Source organism: Rhinoraja longicauda, chromosome 7, assembly GCF_053455715.1.
Source record: "Rhinoraja longicauda isolate Sanriku21f chromosome 7, sRhiLon1.1, whole genome shotgun sequence".
Taxonomy (NCBI): domain Eukaryota; kingdom Metazoa; phylum Chordata; class Chondrichthyes; order Rajiformes; family Arhynchobatidae; genus Rhinoraja; species Rhinoraja longicauda.
The window spans coordinates 46,763,568-46,776,287 of NC_135959.1; the positions used below are offsets into that span (position 1 = coordinate 46,763,568).

Here is a 12,720-nt window from a genome sequence, read left to right on the forward strand (position 1 = left end):
GCCCTGGCAATCATCTATTTTCAGGCAATTGTTACAATCAGCAAACTGAACTTTGGGGGGCGGGGGCATTAGTTCTTTAGGTAGTCATTAACTTCTTAATCATAGTTGTCTAAAATGTCTTCTTATCATAGTTACTTCCAGAATTCTCTGAGGATAAATGCAACAAAAAGAAGTTTTTGAAGCGAGGTGAAGGGCTAGCAAGATTTTCAAAAATCAAGTCAAGTAATGGAGCAACTGTCAAACCCGATAAGGAAGAAAACCAAACCGACCAGGATTTTGTAAGTTTAAAGAAGACAACTTGTCAACCGATGCTGAGGAAATTGACACTTTTAAACAAGGAAAGACATAATACTGTCTCAACCAGGATTGGCAACAAACCAAAGGCATTTGGAAAAGGAAAGATCTACTCTGCACTGTGTGTTAAAAAAGTAGCTGTCTCAGGAAATTGTAATGAAGATGATGTCTTCCAGTCACCTCTGCAGGCAGATGAAATAATACATGCATCAGAAGATCATGTTCAAAATGTCCACCAAACAGGTTGTATAAATGTGGTTCAGGAGTATGAACAAATAATGACAAAACAAATTGGACAAGGCAGTAAATCTCTGGAGAAACTAACATCAGTGCATAAAGCTGAGAGATTGCAAAAAAGTGCAGAAAATATACTTCCCACTTGCCCAACTGAAAGAGCTAAAAATGGACTTGAGAATTCATTTGAGCGATCATTTCAGAAAAAGATGGAGAACTGGAACAAGGACAATGCGAAAGAAATTGTTGAATTGAATGAGTTTGAGTTTTTGGAGCAGGCAGCTGAAGAACTTTCCTTCTCCAGTAATTCTTCTTTTGTGTTAAAAATGGTACACAATGATTGGCAATACAACAAAGATCGCAGGTTGTCCTCCACTCCAATAAAATCTGTTCAACATCATAAAATGCTTGAAAGTTCACGTGATACAATGCACACCAGAAATATGGATGATAGGGATAAGGAAAATTGTGTTGTATTAGAGACAAAGTGCAAAAGTATTTTTGATCCACCGGTCAGCAATGAAGCAGTGATTCAAAATGTTAAAAGTGATTCCCAAGAATATCAGTATGCTATTTGTGATACCACTTCAGATTCGGATGGAGATCTTGATTATACACTGACAAATGAGCGGTCAGTGATCTGTAGTAGTGAGAAAGAAGATGATCCTAAATCTGTGTGTGGAAAACAACCAACGGACAGTTTCAACAAAGACAAGAATATGGACACAGATCTTGACTTGTCATCTGATGATGGTGACGATGATGTTGAAATGTTAACTGTGATAGAAAAAAATAAACTTGGGTTGAGCCATAAAGCAGATTCTTCTCTCTTTCATACTGAATGCAAAAGCAGCACATCTTTGCATCAAGAAAAGGTTGAGTTTGATGATGACCAAACATGGACTGATCAAGATGAAACTGAATTCATTAAAGTCGAAGATAGCTCAGCAGTGCCTGTCCATAATTCTGTATTAGCAACTCAAAGTTTCTCTTCCAGTAAAGTTACTGAGGACAAAGTTCTGAGAAGAAAAATTGCTTCTGCTAAAAAAGAGATTGAGTGTGAAAAATATTTGAACAAAATTGGAGAATCCCCTCCTACATCAGATCTAATCACAAGATTATTTCCTTCACTGAAACCCAAGTCAAAGCCTGAGTCTCTTCAAGGGCTGAAACAGAAATCTAAAACCGTGAATGACAAACCATCAGGTATAGTTCACATCATTTTTCATTTTGATATAAAAGTTATTTAGCATCCTTCAGGCATCTCAGATCGAGAGAAGAATTGGTTAAGTCATGTCAAGACATGAATGAAAAACAATTTCCTAACAGCCACTGTGTTTAAATGTAACATCTCCTTCAAAGCCCTTTTGGTATATTTTTAAAAAACTTTTGTTTTTGTCTTGAACTTTATATGTACTAATTCAGGATGTGGTCAGTCCATCAGTCCATGATATAGAGTAGAATGGAATGGAAATTTAAAGCTGAATGATAAATCATTAATTTCAAATTGATTGTAAATTAAAAAGGCTTCACCTGTAATTGAACTTTGCCTTTTCTCTACAATGATTGGTTGCAATGACTGCTTGAAGTCTGCGATTCATGGACATCACCAGTTGCTGGGTGTCTTCTCTGGTGATGCTCTGCTAGGTCTGTATTGCACCCATCTTTAGCTTATGCTTGTTTTGGGGGCTAGTACTCTTCAGTTTTCTCTTCAGCATATAAAAGGCATGCTAAATTGGGTTCAGATTGGGTGATTGACTCGGCACTCAAGAATTGACTATTTTTTAGCTTTGAAAAACTCCTTTGTTGCTTTAGCAGTATGTTTGGGATCATTGTCTTGCTGTAGAATGAACTGCCAGCCAATGAGTTTTGAGGCATTTGTTTGAACTTGAGCAGATGGGATATGTCTATAACACTTCAGAATTCATTATGCTACTACCATCAGCAGTTGTATCATCAATGAAGATAAGTGAGCCAGTACCTTCTGCAGCCAGTGTTTCACAGATGAGGTGGTATGCTTCGGATCTTGGGCAGTTCCTTCTCTCTCTTTGCTCTTGCCATCACTCTAATATAAGTTAATCATCGTCTCATCTGTCCACAAGGCCTTTTTCCAGAATTATGTTTGCTCTTTTAAGTACCTCTTGGTAAACTAACCATGCCATCCCATTTTTGCGGCTAACCAGTGGTTTGTATCGCAGTGTATTTTCTGTATTTCTCTATTTCTCTGTATAGCCTCTGTATTTCTGTTCATGAAGTCTGCGGACAGTGGTTATCGACAAATCCACTCCTGAAGAGTGTTTCTGATCCGTGGGACAGGTGTTTGGGGATTTTTCTTTATTATAGAGAGAATTCTTCTGTCATCAGTTGTGGAGGTCTTCCTTGGCCTGCCAGTCCTTTTGCGATTAGTGCTGTCTTTCTTCTTAATGATGTTCCAAACAGTTGATTTTGGTTAGCCTAAGGTTTGGCTGATGTCTCCAACAGTTTTATTCTTGTTTGTCAGTCTCATAATGGCTTCTTTGACTTTCATTACCACAACTTTGGTCCTCGTGTTGATAAACAGCAATAAAAGTTTCCAAAGGTGATGGAAAGACTGGAGGAAAGACTAGGTGCAGAGAGCTCTCTTATACCTGCATTAAGAAGGCAATTAAACACACCTGAGTAATTACAAACGCCTGTGAAGCCATGTGTCCCGAATATTATGGTGCCCTGAAATGGGGGGGACTAGGCACGGCTGTGTTTATACACCGATCAGCCAAAACGTTATGACCACCTGCCTAATATGCTGTTGGTTCTCTGTGTGCAGCCCCATTCGCAGCAGGGTGCGATGCACTGTGTGTTGTGACACATTCCTCCTGTGACCACCTTTAAAATTTTCTGTAACTTATGCCACAGTAGACCTTCTGTTGGTTCACATCAGACGGGATAACCTTTGTTGCCCTTGCGCAATGATGAGCCTTGGGCACCCAACACCCTGTCGCTGGTTAGTGGTTTGCCCCTCATCGGACCACTGTCGGTAGGTACACACCACTGCTGACCGGGAGCACCCCACAAGCCTTGCCGTTTCAGAGATGTTCTGACCCAGTCGTCTGGCCATAACAATTTGGCCCTTGTCAAAGTCGTCAGGTCTTTACTCCTGCCCATTTCTCCTGCATCCAACACATCAACTTCAAGAACTGACTGTTCACTTGCTAACTAAGGTATCCCACCCATTGACGGGTTCCATTGTAACAAGATAATCAATGTTATTCACTTCGCCTGTCAGTGGTCTTAATGTTTTGGCTGATTGGTGTATAAACACAGCTGTAATTTCTACATGGTGAAACCAAAATGTATAAAAATGGCCTTTAATAAAATCTGACAATGTGCACTTTAACCACAAGTAATTTTTTCTACTACAAATCTCAAATCGTGGAGTACAGAGGCAAATAAATAAATGATGGGTCTTGGTCCCAAACATTATGGAGGGCACTGTACTCTGAATGAAAGAGCATTGTTGACAAGTAGTAAGTGGCCTGTCATCCAGCCTTTCAAACTAAAATCATTTTAATGTCCAATTACAAAACAAGCAGAATGAGGATGGAAGCCTGAGGACTGGGAAAATGTCCCAAGTTTAGTTAAAATGGCCTGAGGTAATGAAAAGCATTACTGTCATTTTTGATGTAAAATGTCTAGACATGCACAAAAAAAATTAGCAGATGCTAATATGGCCAATTTATATACTGAGGAATAATCATGTTACAGTTGTGCAAGATATTGGTGAGGCCGCCTGTGGTATATTGTAGTGTACAATTTTGGTCACCCTGCTTATGGGAAGGATGTTGTTAAGCTGGAAAGGTGCAAAGAAGATTTATGAAGACGTTGCCAGAACGTGAGCGCCTGAGCTATAGGGAGAGGTAGGGCAGGCTAGGACTTTATTCCTTGGAGCACAGGCTGTGGAGTGATCTTAGAGATGTATAAAATCGTGAGGGGAATAGATAGGGTGAATGCAGTCTTTTGCCCAGAATCAAGAAACATCAGACAGGTTTAACATAAGAGGGAAAAGATTTAATAAGAACCTGAGGGACATCTTTTACACACAGCGGATGGATGTGTGGGATGAGTATATGGAATGAGTTGCCAGAGGAGGTAGTTGAGGCAGATACAAAACAACGTTTAAAAGACAGGTACATGGATAGGAAAGGATTATGGGCCAAATGTGGGCAGGTCGGACTTGCATAGATGGGTCAGCAAGGTCAAGTTGGGCTGAAGGGCATGTTTCCATGTTGTATGACTATGTTGCAGAATTAGAAAATACCAAAGAAATTAAGTATTTTGTGTTATTTTTGCAGAAGGCAGCTTGGAAAATCTCTGGAAATGATAGGTCAAATGAGTGGAACTGGAAACTGGGGTTCAAGTCTGAGCAGCAAAGGTTAGATAGACTAGATGCAGGGATATTTTCTCCAGCTGAGAAAGCTTCAATTAGGAGGAGTTCAACCATTCAAGACAGAGATGGATAATTTCTTCATCTCTTGAGTTCCTTCTTACTACATTCAAAATTGATGTATTTTGAATATAAAGAGGTTTGTGAGAGTTAGGGTTGATATATATGAAAGAGGATCGGAGGTTAAAAATCAGCCATGATCTGATTAAATGACAGAGCAGACATAATGGGCTGGAAGGCCTATTACTTATGTTGTTCTATTCCATCACTGGTATCAAAGGGAAGATGCTAGCATGGATATCAGGTTGGCTGGATGGCAGAAGGCAAAGATTGGCAATAAAGGGAGCTTTTTCTGGTTGGCTGTCATTGACTAGTGGAATTCTGCAGAGGTCGGTGCTGGGGCCGATACTCTTTGCGTTGTATATTAATGATTTGGATGAGGTGATTGAAGGCCTCATTGGCCCAGTTTGCAGATGATACAAAGATAGGTGGAGGGGCAGGTAGTGTAGAGAAAGCAGGGACTCTGTAGAAGGACTTGGACATAGAAACATAGAAAATAGGTGCAGGAGGAGGCCATTCAGGCCTTCGAGCCAGCAACGCCATTCATTGTGATCATGGCTGATCATCCACAATTAGTAACTCTTCTCCCCATATCACTTGATTCCGCTAGCCCCAAAAGCTCTATCTAACTCTTTTAATTTAATCCAGTGAATTGGCCTCCACTACCTTCCGTGGCAGAGAATTCCATAAATTCACAACTCTGGGTGAAAAAGTTTGTCCTCATCTCAGTTTTAAATGGCCTCCCCTTTATTCTCAGACTGTGCCCCCTGGTTCTGGACTCCCACAACATTGGGAACATTTTTCCTGCATCTAGCTTGTCTGGTCCTTTTATAATTTTATATGTTTCTACTATTAAGATCCCTTCTCACCCTTCCAAATTCCAGTGAATAAAAGCCCAGTCTTTCCAATCTTTCCTCATATGATGGTCCTGCCATCCTGGAGATTAACCTTGTGAACCTACGCTGCACTCCCTCAATAGCAAGGATGTCCTTCCTCAAATTAGGAGACCAAAACTGCACACAATGCTCCAGATGTGGGTCTCACCAGGGCCCTGTACAACTGCAGAAGGACCTCTTTATTCCTATACTCAAATCCTCTTGTTATGAAGGCCAAAATGCCCTTGGCTTTCTTCACTGCCTGCTGTACCTGCATGTTTACTTTCAGTGACTGGTGTACATGGTCACCCATGTCTTGATGCACTTCACTTTTTCCTAATCTGACACCTTGTTCTTGCTGCCAAAGTGGATAACCTCACATTTATCTACATTATACTGCATCTGCCATGCATCTGCCCACTCACTCAACTTGTCTGTTTTCTCTCTCGCTCCTTTGTTGAAAAGTGGGGTAACATTAGCTACCCTCCGATTCACAGGAACTGATCCTAAATCTATAGAACATTGGAAAATGATCACCAATGCATCAACGATTTTGAGAGCCACCTCCTTGAGTACCCTGGGATGTAGACCATCAGGCCCTGGGGATTTATCAGCCATCAGTCTACCCAATACTATTTCTCGCCTAATGCTAATTTCTTTCCGTTCCTCTGTCTCCTTAGATTCTCTGTCCTCTACTACATCTGAGAGATTGTGTCTTCCCTAGTGAAGACAGAACCAAAGTATCTGTTCAACTCTTCTGCCATTTCCTTGTTCCCCATAATAATTTCACCTGTTTCTCCAATACAAGCTGCTCTAAGAATCCATCTCGGAGGCACTCTACAAACTCCCTTTCTTGGGGTCCATAACCAATCTGATTTTCCCAGTCTACCTGCATATTGAAATCTCCCATAACCAGAATGGCATTACCTTTGTTTTAATTTTAACTCCTGCTGCAAGTTGCATCCTATATCCAGGCTACTGTTTGGGGGCCTGTAGATAACTCTGATTAGTGTCCTCTTCCCTTTACAATTCCTCAATGTCACCCTTCGCAAGGGACTGAATTTCACCAACAGAGCTACCCTACCTCCTCTGCCCACCAGCCTGTCCTTTCTATAGGACGTATAACCCTGAATATTCAGTTCCCAACTCTGATCCTCCGACAGCCATGTCTCTGTGATCCCCACAATGTCATATCTACCAATCTCTAACTGAACCTCAAGCTCATCCACTTTACTTCTTGTACTTTGCGCATTCATATAAAATACTTTTAATCTATTACTCACCTGACCTTTCACATCGAGTCCAATTTCACTTGGCCATACTCTCCTATCCCTTCGTGATCTTTCTGTTCATGTTAATTCTGGTGCCTTACTTAACTTTTCCTCCACTCTCTTTTTAACTCCATCCTTGTATTTCCAATTATACAATACAACACAATATATCTTTATTGTCATTGTACAGGGGTACAACGAGATTGGGAATGCGACTTCCATTCGGTGCAATAAATTAATTAGCTAATCAGCAGAAATTTAGACAACCCAGAGAAACAAAATTAGAAACAGTTAAAACAGTATAAAGTGCAAATAGGTCTGTGCCGGGTCGATGTGCGACGTGACCATCCAAAGGAGACAGTTCATGGGGGGGGCACTCAGCAGGTTCAGAGCAGCTATAGCTCTGGGGATGAAGCTGTTCCTAAGTCTGGAGGTGCGGGCGTAGAAGGCCTTGTAACGTCTGCCGGATGGTAGAAGTTCGAACAGACTATTGCAAGGGTGTGACGAGTCTTTATGAATGCTGGTGGCTTTCCTGAGGCATCGTGTATTGTAGATGCCCTCCAAGGCTGGTAGCTGTGTCCCGATAATCTTCTGAGCTCTGTAGACTACCCACTGAAAAGCTCTCCTCTCTGCCTCCATGCAGCTGAGATACCACAGAGATTTGTCTCCCCCCCCCCCCCCCCCACTATTTAGTTTAAACCCACCTGTGTAGCAGTGGCAAACCTGCCTGCCAGAATGCTGGTCCCCCGCCTGGGAGAATGGGCAGAGAAGTGACAAATGGAAAACAGCATGGCAAAGTGTGGAGTCGTGCATTTTGGTAGTAGGAACAAAGGCATAGACTATTTTCTAAATGGGGAGTTGGGAGTGATGGTGCAGGCTTCCCAAAAAGTTAATATGCAAGTCGAATCAGTAGTATAGAAGCTAAACACAAGCTAAACACATTTATTTCAAGAGGACTAGAATACAAAAACAGGAATGTAATGCTGAGGCTCTATAAGGGGCTGGTCAGGCCGCATTTGAAGTATTGTAAGCAATTTTGGGCCCCAAATCTGAGGAAGGATGTGCTGACGCTGGAGAGGGTCCAGAGGAGGTTTATGAGAATAATCCCAGGAATGAATGGGTTAATATATGATGAGTGTTTGACGGCATTGACCCTCGCTGTTGTTTAGAAGGATGAAGGGGGACCTAACCTCATTGAAACTTACCGAATAGTGAAAGATCTGGATAGAGTGAATGTGGAGAGGATGTTTGCACTAGTGGGAGAGTCCAATGGGCAATAGGTGCAGGAGTAGGTAATTCGGCCCCTCGAGCCAGCACCACCCATTCAATGTGCTCATGGCTGATCATTCTCAATCAGTACCCTGTTCCTGCCTTCTCCCCATACCCCCTGACTCCGCTATCCTTAAGAGCTCTATCTAGCTCTCTCTTGAATGCATTCAGAGAACTGGTATGGGTGTCAGGGGTTATGGGGAGATGGCAGGAGAATGGGTTTAGGAGGGATAGATCAGCCATGATTGAATGGCAGAGTAGACTTGATGGGCTGAATAGCCTAACTTTGCTCCTTTCAATTATGAACTTATGTATGTTATACAGGGAGAGTTCAACATCAAAATAAAGGATCCCATTTGCTGTTTGAGTCAGCACGTCATTCTAAGCCAGAGAAAACAGCTGGGAAGTGCACATCTATTTTACACTTATTCTCGGTCAAAATTGAATCTTATGAGGTGTTTTAGTTTATTGAGATGAACAAATTTGAGTTTATTGAGATGAACAGATTTGAGTTTTACTGAACAGAGTTATGTTTTTTTGTTTTTTTTTAAATGGATGAGGAATTTGTTATGATACTTTGTGGGGATTCTCTTAAATAATGATGGTCGAGGAGACAAAGTACCTGAGGATTGGGAAAGTGCTGTCTGGTGAGATAAGAGTAGCAACATATAGCTGAACCAGTCACAAAAGAGAAAATTGACTTATTTTTAAAATATTTACTGTTTAATAGTGTTGAGATTACACAACATTAATTTAGCATCAAGGAAATGTATGCATGATTTAATGTTTTACATGCATTAGAGTCACAGCGGAAATTTATTCTCTTCCATATTTTCAATCATGAATTATGTCTGTAGCAGCATGGAAGAGAGTTTAAAACAAATTAAACATCAAATAAAACAAAATGTTACACACATTGTATTGTTTACTAGGTAGTGGTATTCAGTCCAAGTTGATGCAGGAGAAACTATTAGAATTGGAATTTGAAATTAACCAGTTTCGAGCAGAAAATACTTCACTGGCTAAACTCCGGGATGATAAAGAGAAAGCAATGATGGACCTTAGGTAAGTGCACTTGTTCTTTTCAGTAGAAGGCATTTTGACTGTTTTCTTGTCCTTTGCCGAAGTAATGATCTTTTGCTACGTCATATCAAAAGTTGATATAATAACACAAGTCTGCATGCACATCATACAACACAGAGCACTATTTGACATAAGTTATAGTTTTCGCTTACTTATCTTTTGTAGAATTTTGCTAGTAGATCTTCAGTGTTTTTAATACGTCATTCCCTGTCTGGTATTTTCCTTTTAAAACAGGGATGCAACAATTACAGCCCCTTGAAATCTGAACACTGTTATTTTCATTTCCTGCAAATGAAAATTTTCAAAATATTTGAAGGCAAGTCAAAAAAATCAGGAATGATGTGTTAAATATGCATTATTTTGCAGGGAACATTTTGCTGAATTCTTGGAACCAGGAACCGCCTAAAAAAAAAAGTATGAAATAATCAGTATGAAGTATTTACTGATGCCGAAGGCAGGCTGATTAACTACTCATTTTAGTCTTTTTGAAGTGATTTTAATATTTATACCATTGGCATATCACCTTGTTTTTGTTCATGTTTTTGTGAGGGTACTTCACTTTTGAAACGGCTCAGTTGCTGCAAACATCTAGAAAAACTACAAGTTTAAGTCTTTCTGATTAGCTTTAACAATTCCAATTGGAACTGTCTTTAATTTATTAAATTCTGAGCAAGTCTAATTTCCAATTGAAATCTTGTTACAACCAATTGAGTATGCTTATTGCGAATAGTTGTCGCATTAATAATTGGTCAATCGCCTTGTGTCCAACTGGCATTATGGACAAACGTAGAAATAAGGAACTGCAGATGCAGGTTTACAGATAAAAGGTACAGTGCTGGAGTAACTTAGCAGGTCAGGCGGCATCTCAGGAGAACATGGATAGGTAACGTTTCGGATCGGGACTGATCTTCAGGAGAACACGTTATTTTGCACTTCCTGTCTTTTCCATCAGATTTTTTAAAAATCTATTCATTCTGATGTAATTTTATTTTGTCATCTTTGCCACCTATATTTGTTATTTTATATATTATTAGCCATGGCTTGAATAAGTAGCTTTTATATATTTAATAATTTTTAACTTAAATTTGTTTTGCTTTCTAGGAATCTGCTTTCTACTGAAATCTTCTAGAATTAAATTCTATCGTGATCCAGATTTTAAATGGCTTAATATGGCTAACTAATTGGCAACAATGTTCAGAGACAGATTGGATTGACTAATGTCTCTGAAGTTACTGTGCTTATCAATTTTGAAGGTTGTTACATGTAATGTTGAAGACAAAGGAATTGCTAAAGATATCATTTAATTTGTAGGAAAGAAATTGCAGACTTTGAACGTAAAAAAGCTGAGGAGCTGACTCAGTTGGAAGAATACAAAAAAGAAGAATTAAAACGAATACAAAAGGAGCGAATGGTTTTTGAAAAGTACGCTGCTGCCGCAAGAGCTATTCCTGACAAAAAGGAAAGAGAAGAGATAAAGGTGATGTATTTCTTTTGGCATTTGAACCCACTGCCCCCGCCCCTCTTTTTTTCCAAATGCTAATACACTTTTCAAAATAATAGCATAAGTGTATTTGTACTTACTATACACAGTACATTGCCATGTTGGAAAGATAGCATGTCCTGCAAAAATATCACCCATAAACCAAGAACAAAAATTGTTGAAAATGACCATACATGGTAGGAAAAAGTGTACATTTTACAATTATACGGTTGATGTCAAAATAAGGATGAACTGGAAAGCAAGCAGAAATCTATATTATTATTATTAAATTTTATTAAGCAGACACATGGTCCATTAGAATACACATACAGTACACAGTATATACATATAAAATTAAATTAAATTAGAAAAGGCAACAATACCAATGTTTCCACATAGGTGACAGGTATCTCACGGCACTGAAACCAGGATTTACCAGCAGCACAATGATGGAATTCTGAGAACCATTCAATCGGCATATAAATTTAAACATGAGATTCCTCAACAGGGCATGAAACGTATTGACTCCTGCACTACAAAACAGTTCACTTGCACTGCACCACCTTGGCTTTCTAAGCAATATGCGCATGCATTCATTATAGGCAACCTTAAGTTTATGGATGCTTGACTTATTAAACTTTATCCACAAAGGAGCAGTGTAAAGAGGAGTACAGTACGCTCTAAACAGGTTTATCTTGACATTTCCTGAGCACCAGTGGAATTTCCTAACCAACATGTTAGCTTGTGCATACAACATGCGGCGCTGTCTATACATGTCCTCATCATCAGACATTTGATCTGTGATGACATGTCCCAGATACTTAGCTTTACAGCAGACAGATAGAACCTGCCCAGACAGGTAAAATGATGGGAAGACTAGATCTTTGTCCCCTTTTACTTTACAAATCATGACAACGCTCTTTTTAGCATTGTATTTCACGTCAAATTGGACACCATACTCAGAGCATATATTCAACATCTGCTGAAACCCAGCACTGCAAGGAGAAAAAACCGCCAGATCATCGGCATACATAAGATGGTTTACCAGGGTGTTACCAATCATACATCCTGTTTTACAGCCTCTAAGCTGTTCAGATAAATCATTTATGTACACATTAAAGAGGGCTGGTGAGAGTAGCCCCCCCCTGGCGAACCCCATTACCAACACCAAATGTTACAGAGACTGCATTACCCCATTTGACCTGCATGCTCTGGTTGGCGTACCAATATGCCAGGACCCTAATTATACTGTTAGGCACTCCTCTTTGACTCAGTTTTTGAGTATATATTACTGAAACTCATATTGTGTTATATATATATTTATATTTAGTATGTTCCCGAAATACAACCAAAACGGCACACCATAGCGCAACAATTTTAGCACCACCTTAATCACCATTGTCAAATCATCATAATAATCAACACAAATTTTAAAAAGTTCACTTTTTAAACTTTAAAAATTACTTTTTTAAAGTAAAAAAATCACTTTTCCATTTCCGTGGTTGTCAGCTGCGTTCATCATCACAATGGAACCCGCCCGAATGACGGGAGTGGTAGCCAATGGGGGGGGGCTGCTGAGCCGACGACATGCTGCTGAACTGTCGAGCTGAAACTTTAATTCTCCCCCCCCCCCCGGCCGGGAGGACCGGCGCCCAACCCGGTATGCCCCGGGCCTGACCTTCCTCCCGTGGTGCAGCGCGGCGGCAGAGGGGGGTCCATGGATTGTCAGTTGGG

The 12,720-nt window shown here is 40.1% G+C and overlaps 1 protein-coding gene across 5 annotated transcripts in view; it reads left to right on the forward strand.

The window, feature by feature from the left end:
* The window catches only part of LOC144595231 (centrosomal P4.1-associated protein-like), a 53,935-nt gene that overhangs the window by 25,395 nt on the left and 15,820 nt on the right, over positions 1-12,720 (forward strand). For all 5 annotated transcript variants that reach the window (XM_078402460.1, XM_078402459.1, XM_078402461.1 and 2 more), the window contains 3 exons: positions 132-1,734; positions 9,356-9,488; positions 10,818-10,983. In XM_078402460.1, the coding sequence (XP_078258586.1) occupies positions 132-1,734; positions 9,356-9,488; positions 10,818-10,983 (1,902 nt within the window). The remainder of the gene's footprint in view (positions 1-131; positions 1,735-9,355; positions 9,489-10,817; positions 10,984-12,720) is intronic.